The sequence below is a fragment of the Quercus lobata genome, chromosome 4 (genome assembly GCF_001633185.2).
Source record: "Quercus lobata isolate SW786 chromosome 4, ValleyOak3.0 Primary Assembly, whole genome shotgun sequence".
NCBI lineage: Eukaryota > Viridiplantae > Streptophyta > Magnoliopsida > Fagales > Fagaceae > Quercus > Quercus lobata.
In genome coordinates this window covers 82,801,092-82,813,101 of record NC_044907.1, presented here as the reverse complement: position 1 = coordinate 82,813,101, position 12,010 = coordinate 82,801,092, and the positions used below count along the sequence as shown (strand labels likewise).

At 31.7% G+C, this 12,010-nt stretch overlaps 1 protein-coding gene across 1 annotated transcript; it reads left to right on the top strand.

Annotated features, from left to right (window-relative positions):
• Positions 1 to 8,336: 8,336 nt before the first annotated feature.
• LOC115985952 lies at positions 8,337 to 8,816 on the top strand. Its single transcript, XM_031108834.1, has one exon. The coding sequence runs from the start codon at positions 8,337 to 8,339 to the stop codon at positions 8,814 to 8,816; it is 480 nt and encodes a 159-aa protein (XP_030964694.1).
• Positions 8,817 to 12,010: the final 3,194 nt, after the last annotated feature.

Genomic DNA, 12,010 nt, shown 5'->3' with positions numbered 1-12,010 from the left:
TCTACCCAATTACAAGTAAAGTGCGTAAGTAAAATGCATTTTGTCAAACGATTAGTTAATTCCATATTGACATATGTTTCTAACATCATTCACATATGTCCTAACAGTGCCCTTTTTATTCAAATTATCATAATAAAAAATAGTAAGACACTTAAAATTATCCATGATAACAGGAATCAAGGATCAACTCTTGTTATAATAACCTAAATCAAGAGTTAACCCACTTTGATACCACTTGTTAGTTTATAGATCCCTGTAAACTAGATTGTTTAACTTAATTAATTAACCAAGTGGATACTTATGTTTATTATTTAGATCTAGGTCAAAAGCGGTGGAAATATAAAAAACACAATGATATGATCACCTAGGAAAACCAAATCGGTAAAAAACTTAGGGAGGATTTAACCTAGCTATCCTCAAGGTAAAAAGCAAATCCACTATAGAGAATCAAAGTTTACAATAAGACTTAGACCACTAACATCCTATTGCTACCACATGTAGAACTTACTGAGACAACCATGTGCAAGCTCTGAATCCACAGACTCCTTCTCTATTAGGCCTTTGCAACACAAGCACCCCCACTTGTGACTTTGAGACTCCACTCAAAGGTTTTGGATCTCCTTAGACATTGATCTTTTATGCAACAACTTCTGCAACACTAGATCTTGAGATTCTTCAAGGAATAACATCGGTAGAAGACTTTAGAAGGCTTTTTGATACAAGATCCTAAATCTACAAAAGAGGCACAAGATGCACTCTAATCTTTCTGAAAATTCTTATAAAAATGTGCTTAGGGTTTCCTTTATATACTAGGAGAAGTAGATCTGAAACCCTAATCCTTGATGAGCTTGATCTGCTATTTTGCAAATACGTGTTTCGATCGGTCAAGCTTGTTTTTTGATCGATCGAAACAGGTAGTTTTTGAATTCTTCTTTCTACAACTTGTATGTTCTTGAATCTTGGCTTGAATCACCTTGAGCATTGTCTAATAATACCTATAGACTCTAAGATCTATATCTAGACAAGTTTGTGTTCACGATTTGCCAATTGTTCTAAACTTTTACAACCTAGCATAATGCAAACCAAAGTGTAGATTTTTCACAAGTAATAACATCTCAGTGAGTCAGAGGTCTATCCATAGGGAATGATTGACACTAATGTAAAAGCCTCTATTATTAACTAGAAAATAAAAATTGTTGTTTGTTGTTTTTACACCCAAAGATTGAGCAAGATAATATTAAAACTACAATTAAAATAGAAAAATAAATTTGAGAGTAACTAATCGAGAAAAATGTTAGGAATTCAAAGATCTACCTAATATATTTATCATATGAACTTGAATTATAGTTAACTCAGTCAGGGTAGAAAGCCAACTCACCTAATTGGAAGAAAAAACAACAAAAATACTCAAATGGCATGTAAAGTAGTTTGAATATGAATGATTGAGCAAATAATTCAATCAACATGTTATAGGGAGATTAAGTATTCAATATATTCTCAAATCATATCGAATCAAGGAGTTCAAGCATTCGAAATATATAAAAATAATATTAAAGCTTAAAAACTTGTTAACATGCATTGATTCCAAATAGTAAATCAATCTCCAATTTCAACCATTAATCTATGAAAAGCACATAGATAATCCTAAGAACTCATGATAAAAGTATTTGGTTTCACCTCTAACCCTAGTTAGTGATTTAGCCACACATAGTTATTCAAAAGAAATCCATAAAAACAATGCTAAAAAATATAAAATAAATAATACAAAAAATGAAGAATGTTCTAGGGTTTTTCCTCCTCTATTACTTAAGCCTCCTCCAAAGAATAGGAGGAAATTCCTCAAATATAGGAATTGAATCCCTTAATTTTCGGAGTTTTTTATTTATTTATTTATTTATTTTTTTTTATGACTTCATGCTAAACTACAAAGTTTTAGATCTTCAAATCTTCTTTCTATAGCAACAAGAATCAGGTTAATCAGACATTTGTGCAAGAATTTATGTGAAAAATACTAAGACAGTGCAGAATGTTTCCATAGTAGATTTTTCCAATTTTGGTTTGAATGAATTTGAATCTTCCCTTTTTTATTATCATGAGTTTTTTACTTATTTAATGCTTCAAAAACCAAGTCTCTACTGATCTTGACCCTTGGATTCATTTGGCTACATGTTTGCATGAGTGGCTAACTAGTTTTAATATCATACAAGAGAAAAATATGCATAATTATTATATTTCGGAGAAATCTTTCAAACTCACGTATTTACTTGTAATTAAGAATAAAATGGATGCGATATTGTGTATCAAAACTAAGATAATAGTGAAAACTTAAGCAATTATCATAAGCTTTTTGATAAGAGAAGGAAAGGAGCTCGTGTAGGGACTAGGAAGTTTATGCTTCCTCTATGTGGTTTAAACTCCTAAAACAAGAAGATGTAGATGTTAAAATTTAATATTTTGTAGAGTCCTATGCATTTTAAATTTATCATTTTTGACATTTTCTTTATGTAATCTAGTTAGGTGCATTCTAGATAAGTGGAACACAAATTCTTTTTGGTAATTTTTGGGTTCCACTAATCATAACTTGCCATGTGGTTGATTATTATTATTATTTTTCATTTTTAACTTTGGTTATTTTATAAGAAAAGTCAAATGAATACATAATAAATAATGATTAATGGAGTATAAAATAGAACACAAATAGTGGGACAAAAATTTGAATTAAGAAAAAAAAAGGGTTACAGCCCATATTGTTCAAAAATAGTTCTTCCATCAAAAAATTATTTGATCTTCAACTGTAAAATCTTAGAATAGCTCATCAAAATCCTTATCACCACCTATTTTAAAGTCCTCTAAAGATAGCTAACTTGTGTTAATAATCACAATGATGTTGAGTAACTATTTGAAACAAAATATGACTAGCTTGTTACTTCAATTTGTTCCTTAAAAAAGCTAAAAACACACCCGAAATGTTTTCTCTAATTATGGTAAACCTCACAAACCAACCCCTCTTATCCTCTCAATTCGTAAAAAATAAGAAAGTTAAGGTGGTTTCTAGTCAAACACTTCGCTGTAGGGAAAAAAAAAAGATATATATATATATATATATATATAAAATGACAATGCTATGTCAACAACATGTTCACAATAAATTATAGGTGGTTAGTTGTTATTGGTTGTAATTTGAACCTACTACTAAAATTACTTTTTTACCCCTCCGTTAATAACATTTAGCAACCTGTGATGAATTTATAAGTCATCTTTCCCTAAACCTCAACAATAGAGAAAGCCTTGTAGTTATTTAATCTAATAAAAACCATGGTTTTCAAGGACTTGACCTTTTTCTCTTGTGTCTTTTTAGCGACAGCCGTCATCCTCCTCGCTGGCCCTGCTCATGGCTCTGGCCTATGCGACAATGCTCCAAATAAGGCTGTCTGTAATTCAATTGTCTATCAACGGACTGACCCTCGTGAAGCCGTGGTTGCATTCATTCACAAATTGGTTAACCAGACCAAAGTTGGAAAGGTGGTCGCTCAAAAGCAAGGCAATTCCTCTAACATTTTTAAATGCATAACGGAGTTTGACAGGTCCATTGAATTCGCCAAAGGTGCCTTGAAAGGCCTCGATAAGGGTGACCTGGCTGTCCTGAAAAACTACATCACAGCCGCCCAGAATAACTACTTCGTATGCGATGAAGGGTTTCGGGGCAAGACCAATCCCATTGGCAAAACTACTAAGTTCTTAGAGGATATTGTTGGCGTCGGTTTGTATCTAATAAACTTAGTTAAATGAAGAAGAGCTTGGTAGTTGTATGTGAGTGGTTAAAAGTTCTCTGAAGAAATTGTAATAAAAAAGTTTTTTATTTTTATTTTTATTTTTTATTTTTAATATGAATTTATGGGTTTGCTCAAAGAAAAAATAAAGTTGATGGGGGAGGCCATATTTGTTTTATTTGTGTCTTGTATAGCTCTTTCTTGTACCATTATGATATGAGAAAATCTTTTATTCTTAAACTTAAAAAAAAAATATATATATATATATATATCTTGACATTTATCTGTATAGAATAATAAAGTACTAGATGGATTAGGTTTACGAAATATTTTTTTGCTACTCTTTTCGTCATGATTTCTTTCCTTTACTGTATAATAATACAAGCACATACCTCTTACTAATAATGTTTTCTAGGATAATAATTTTTTCTAGGATAGTCCATAAGAAACCTAGTTATATACAAAATCTAATAAAATAGAACTTGAATATATGGACATAAAACAAAAAGACACAAATATGTGAATTTAACAATTTATTTCTTCTAAAAATGAAAAAGTAAAAAACAACCGATAAGAGATAAATTGTAAATTGAAAATCCTATGATAAGAGTAATAAAGTAATAAAGAGTCTAAAAAGATGATAGAGTAGATGAGAAAAAGTGAAAGAGAGAGAGAGATGGCACAAAGCAAGCAAGGCAAGTATATCATCACACAGAGTGGAGAAGGGTATTGCATTGAGCAAACCAACATCATGGAGATGTGTTCTCAAAAATGGTTACATCCAAACAAGCCACAAGAGGGATGGATGCAACCAAACAAACAGGTGGCCCTAAAGACCAATAAGCACAAACCCACAGAGGGAACAAAGAATGATGAGAGCCTAAATCTAGTCAAACAAACATGGATCTAAAGCATAAAAGCAAGCAAGCATATATATGCATAAAGGAAAGGATCCAAACCCTTTATTGTAGGCGTAGGTTTATGGATGTAGGCCTAGACCACAAGATCTAGATCCACATCCTACCTAAGAGCCAAAGCACAAGAAAGCGGTGTAACAAGAGAGATAAAGGCAAAGCCAAACATAAGGCATAGCATCAGACATGTAGATCTAAACATATAAATATGGCAAGGAGCTTGGAAACAAGTAGATCCAAATACAAGCATGGAAAATAGGTATAAAGCACTTAACATAAAGATCTAAGCACAAACAATGCATTTAGACATATCCTCGCCCAAGAAGTCTAGGCCAACATCACCAAAGTGATAAAACATGTTAGAAAGCAAGGGGACATGCTAGAAAAGCTATAAGGCATGCTAGGAAGCAAGATAAAGCAAGAGATATGAATGCTTGATAATGTGTTAAAAACACAAGAGCTTGTTTAGACTCCCAATTAAAAATTACGGTTAGATTGCTTTTACTTTAACTTATCTAAGTGTAGAAACAAGAGTAAATGAAGTGCAATAAATCGATACTACTCTAGTGCATAAACATGAACAACAAACAATAAAAGTAAAGCACAAGAGTAAGGGAAGAGAGAATGCAAATATAAGATAACATGCCGATGTGTTATCGAAAAGGAAACCGAAGAATTCGGTGAAAAACCTTTCTACCACCCTTCAAGTAGTAATGATCCACTAGATAGTAAGTTGGGATACACGAATAGTAAGAGACCCTCCATGCCTAATCTACTCAATGTACCTAAGCCCTCCAGTCTCCTACTCCAATAAGGTTTCTCAGAATTGTGTCTTGTCTAACTTTCCGGATCCCGCAATACGCTCGATTGCATCCGCTAAGCCTCACCAGCTTCTTTTGGCAAATTCCCAAGGCTTCCCAAGCTCCAAAACACTCTCTACACTCTGAAAAGGTGTGAGTTATGTTTGGGTACAAATCTCCTCTCAAGGTATGTCAATGGGAAAGGGAAGGAGAAGAGGCTACAATAATTTCTTACTAAGGATAAGTAGCTCTCTCTTTAAAAGATGGGTGTATGTGTTGTAGAAAACCTATCAAGGGTTTTTCTCTCTGAATGGCCTCCTCTACATTTGTGGGTAATGAGGATATATATAGTATGGGTGAAGGGTAAGAAAGTCACACAAAAATCCTCCAAGCAGAATGTTTCGAAACTACCTCGTGGGAAGGCCTTACTCACGAGACACTTGTGAAAACGACAGCCTGTCATGACTCTTCAGCTTCCAGTCATATGCTCCTCACATGCCATTTTCGCAAGAACCTTCTCGTGAACTTCTCACGAGCTAGTTGCAAATGCACTGATCTTCAATTAAGTTTGAGTCTTCACCAACTTAATACTAAACCCAATGTAATAAAATCCCACAAAATACAAGGAATAAAATTAAAGCAATTACAACATTTTTTGCCATGGAATAAGCCAACACTAAAACATAGTTGTAAATCACAACTTTACAAGATATACTATGGAAAGCAATAAAGCATGTTATAAAGCAATAAAATAAATGGGTGTAGATAGTAGCTAAAAAGCTAAATCTACACCCCTAAAACCTCAAATCCAAGGTGCAAAGACGAAGGAGAGGAAAAAGAGTACAAGAACACTACCTCTTGATTGTTGGGAAAAAAGGAAAGTCAAAGGTTTTTTGGTGTGTTTGGGAGAGAATTTAAAGATGAAAAGAGAGAGAATTTGTCCAAAAAAATGGTCCAACTTCAAAATTTTCATTTTTTCGTGAAATCTATAGGGTCAGGGGGTATTCATAATGAAAAAAAATACCTTTCGGCTTCTGAGGCACCTTTAAGCTGCGTCGAGTTAACCCGACGGCCCTTTAAGGTGTGTTGGTTCAGGTACAATGACATTAGCGATTTTGTCTTTCCTTGTTCGACTTCGATTGCATATTTGAAGGTCTTCCCACACTCTGATTGAGTTGATCTTGGTGCCCCTAGAAAGGTATGGATGTCTAGTTTCTAGAACACTAAATAAAATGAAATTCCAATAATTTGATCAAAAGTTATGGTCTTGGGAAACGTGCTAATATGCCTAATGTGGTTTTCAAGATATCTCAACTACTTTAACTCCAATCGCAAGCCATGAATAGTTGTTGGATATGAAATTTAATAATCTTTGCAACGGTGCTAGTTTCAACTTGTTCTAATAGTCTGATCAAAATTAGAGTTTCTAGGGCCCTCGAAGTCGATGCAAGTCAAACTTGGTCAAAATTGACAAAAATTTCCGAGTAGCTCAAGTTTGATGTAAAAACATGAAAAAAGTGGTTTTGGAGTGATTTTGACCATCTTTGACTTTTAGTTAACCTAGAGTTAACTAGGGGCATTTTAATCAATTTGACTTAAAAAGGCACTTCGAGTACTTTGATGCCTAAATGGATTGCGCCAAGTCAATCTAGGTGTTTACACAGCTCTATGGAGAAAAGTTAATATTTTTTTGAATTTTCGGGGTTTGACATGCAAATCGAGGACAAACAAAATACGGTATCTACATAACTTTATTAGTGTAGAGAGCCAACTTGCCTAATTGGAAGAAAAAATAACAAAAATATACCAATAGCATGTAAAGTAGATTGATATGAGTGATTGAGCAAACAATTCAATTGACATGTTATAGGGGAGATTAAGTATTCAATATATTCTCAAACTGTATTGAATAAAGGAGTTCATGCATTCGATATATATAAAAATAATATTAAAGATTAAAAACTTTTCAGCATGCAATGATTCCAAATATTAAATAAATCTATAAATTCAATCTTCAATCTATGAAAAGTACATAGATAATCCTAAGAACACATGATAAAAATATTTGGCTTCACCTCTAACCCTAGCTAGAGATTTAGTCACATATAATTATGCAAAAGAAATTTATAAAACAATGCAAAATGTATAAAAGAAATAAAATAAAAAATGAAAAACGTTCTAGGGTTTTTCCTCCTTTATAACTTAAGCCTCCTCCAAAGAAAAGGAGAAAATTCCTCAAATTTAGGAAGTGCATCCCTTAATTTTTGGAGTTTTTGTTCACTGTAGATTCTAGACTATGTCTAGCATACAAAACCTTTTTTTTTTTTTTTTTTTATGAATTTGTGGTAAACTAAAAAATTTTATATCTTCAAATCTTCTTTCTATAGTAGCAAGAATCTAGTCAATCAGACATTTGTGTAAAAAATTTATGCAGAAAATACTGAGATAGTGCAAGATGTTTCCATATTAGGATTTTTCCAATTTTGTTTTGAACAAATTTACCCCTCTTATCCCCTCAATTCGTAAAAAATAAAAAATTTAAGGTTGTTTCTTGTCAAACACTTTGCTATATAAAAAATTAAAAAAATAATAATAATAATTTCCCACAGCTAAAACAAAAAAAACAAAAAATACCAAAAAAATAACAATATTATATCTACAATATTTTCACAACAAATTATTGGCGGTTAATTATTATTGGTTCTAATTTAAACCTACTACTAAAATTACTTCTCTTTTATAAATAGTCTTTTGAAATTTGTATAAATAACATCTCACCTATATCATAAGTCGTCTTTCACTGAACACCAACAACAGGGAAAGCCTTGTAGTTATTAAATCTAACAAAAACCATGGTTTTCAAGGACTACACCGTTTTCTCTCATGTCTTTTTAGCAACAGCCGTCATTCTCCTCTCTAGCCACGCTCATGGTGCTGGCCTTTGCGACAGTGCTCAAAATAAGCTCGTCTGTAATGCAATTGTCCACAATCGGACTGACCCTCCTAGTGCCTTGATTGCATCCATTCACAAGTTGGTTTACGAGAGCAAAGTTGCAGAGGTGTTGGCTCAAAAGCAAACCAAGTCCACTGAAATAGATGACTGCATAAGGAACTTTAAGAGTTCCATTGACAACGCCAAAGACGCCTTGAAAGTCCTCCCGACCCATGACCTGGATAGCCTGAATTGCTACCTCTCGGCCGCCCAGACCAACTACCAGACATGCGATGATGGGTTCTCGAAATCTGGCAAGACCAATCCCATTGCCAAAACTTCCAAGCGCTTAGAGGATATGGTTGGCGTCAGTTTGTATCTATCAACTTTAATTCCATGAAGAAGTGCTTTTAAGTTGTACGTGATTAGTTAAAAGTGGTCTGAAGAAATCATTACAAAAAGTTATTTTTTTTCCTTTTAATAAAAATTTATGGGTTTGCTTAAAGAAAAAAAAAAGGTTTATGGAGGGTGTGAGAAAATCTTTATTCTTAAACTTTAAAATATATATATATATATATATATATATATATATCTTGACATTTATTTGTATAGAATAATATAGTACTAGATTCGATTAGCTTTTGGAAAGATATTTTGCTACTCTTTTGGTCATAATTCATTTCCATTACTGTATAACAATACAAGCAAATACCTCTTACTAATAATTTTTTCTAGGGTAGTCTATAAGAAACCTAATTATATAAAAAATCTAACAAAATAGAACATAAATATATTAACAAAAAAAAAAGACGCAAGCATTTGAATTTAACAATTTATTTTTTCTAAAAAAATGAAAATGTAAAAAAAGAAAACTGATAAGAGATAAAATGAGAATTGAAAATCCTATGGTAAGAGTAATAAGTGATAAAGAGTCTAAAATGATGATAGAGTACAAGAGAAAAATGGAGAGAGAGAGAGAGACAGAGATGAAGAGAACAACGAATGATATTAATTGCTAGTGCGGGTCAAGTCGCTGAGAAAAGTAAAGATGTTGCTTTTGAATAGATAGGTTCAGAGCAAAGCTGTGGATGCCACCAAAGAAAACTGATGATCATACAATCTTTTTTATTCATTTTTTAGGAAAATAAAATTAGACATTATTTTCATGGGATGGTTTGAATGAATTACAAATCTAAAATAATTGAGCTTTTTTTAGAAAATTATTTTTTGTTGAATATTTTGTTCATTTGATGTTGTTTGGTCTAATCTTGTTATTATCTAGGTTTTTTTTTGTTTTTTTTATTTTTATTTTTTATAATGTTCTTTAGACTAATATTTGTTGTTATTGTTCAAAATTAGTTGATGCAACATTTGAAAACCATAGTAAATAGCTAATAACTTGGGTTAATAATCACATTGATGTTGAGTAACCTTTTGGCCTAAAAGATGTTGGGCACGTCATGACTTCTAATTGTAACTTAAAAAAGCTAAAACAATGAGCACAAGTTTTTCTATAAGAGTAATGATTAGTGAACACTGCACACTGCTTGTTACACACAACAATTAATGTGTAACAAACACTAGCGTGTGTATATCCACACACACTAAACTAACCTATTTTGACTATGCTAATAAAAATGTTGAACACTCTAACTTGAGAATTATAAAAATTCAGGTAAAAAAAAAGAAAAAGCTGTAATGCTACATCCATAATTTTCATAATAATTTTACAAGAAATCTTTTGTGGTAAGCTTTTGCTAAGTCTAATTTATACCCAATACTAACATTATTTTTTTTCCCAATAAAAATAGCTTGTCTTATAAGACTTTTTGTGTAAATGTTGTCGGCATAACATTACTCCAAAATTAATTCGGGCCCTAAAACATAATCCTTAACCCCTTAAAAAAAATTTAAATTACAAAAATAAAAATTAACCCAAATAATAACAAAAATAACCCTAAAAAAAAAAAAAAAAAAAGAGTAGACCAAACAACAACAAACTAACAAATTATTAAACAGAAAGCCTATTCAAAACAAAAAATTAAAAATCCCTAATCATTTAAATAGTCTTTTTACCTCACTTTTAATTTGAAAAAGATTAATTGGCACTTAAACTGCAATCACGAAATATGTTTCCTCACTTCTATAGAAAGATCTGTGAAAGTTTCTGAAGAAAATGACTCGAAAAATGGTTGGGGTTTTGTCATATAGAGATGGAAGCTCATCACGACAAAGTTAATATAAAACTTCAAACTTTTTTTTTTTTTTTTGAATTTAAGGAGGGGTTGCTTATATTTTATTTAACATATATTTTAGAAGAGTCCCATAAGTTCACAAATTGAACTTCACTTCTACTCACTCTCACACTAATGTGCCAACATGAGCATGAGCTTCACATGTCTCTCCAGAATATCTTCTTATACTTATCTTCTCCCAGTGATCGATTAATTAGTTTTTTTATTTATTTTTTATTTTTTATTTTTACTTTTATATATTCTTTGTTTCAACAATGGTCGATGCTATTAAAAAAACTAGTTGATGTCCCATGCGATGCACTGGTACTGTATCAATTTACTTTAAAATATTTTATTAAAAATTTAAAACTATATTTATTTTATATAAAATTATCTTTATGACTAGGCCTAATACTTTTTCTTAATATTGTTGCCTCTACCAGTGCTCCTAGTCATGAATTATCTCTCTCCTTGGATCGAAACTTGTCAATAACATATTCTAAATCTCCCTCTAAGATGATATATCTTACACATATCTCAATTTCAAAATTAATAGCCTAGACAATTGTTGTTAGTTTTGCTTTCTCCAAATTCAAATTGCTCTCCCTTTACAACTCAATGCCACAATGAATGACTTGTTATCCTCAAATGCCACATTAGAGATAAGAACTTATTAAAATTTAAAAGATAAGAACTCTTTATTTTGTTAGGTTCATAATTTTAAGACTTCCTCAAGTGCCACATTAGAGATAAGAACTCTTTAAAATAGAGCATGTGTCTAAAATATGTGAATTATTTATATGCTTCCATGCCGTACGCTTTCGATGCATACTGCCCTTCATTTTGGTTCAAGAACATATGCTAGTAGAAGCAAACAGATCATTGAGGAAGAAAGCTGAGGTGCTACTTTCTATGTAAATATTTGGGCAAATGAATGCTTGAAATCAGTATCTTCTTATAAAAATTTCACAGGTTTCTCATTATTCTATATGAGAATATAGGGGGGTGTGAAAGAAAATATAGATTTAAAACCTAATAAATTTTAATTGTTTACAATTATATGTCCAATTTGGTTGATCAATACCCTAAAGAATACACAATAGAAAAAGGTAAAAGCTTCAATTCTTATTCCTCAAACTTCCTCATCAGCCAAGCAAAGGATTTTTTTCTTCTATAGTCAAATCATAAAATCTATTACAATTGAAGGTACACATAAAAACATATTCTAACCTTGTGAAGTTACGATCAAACAATAAAACAACAAAAAATAATGTCTAAAAAATTGAAGAATTTGAATTATATGAGCAAAAAACAATTACCTAGCTTCATTGATCTTGACGTTGGTTTTCATCCACTATTC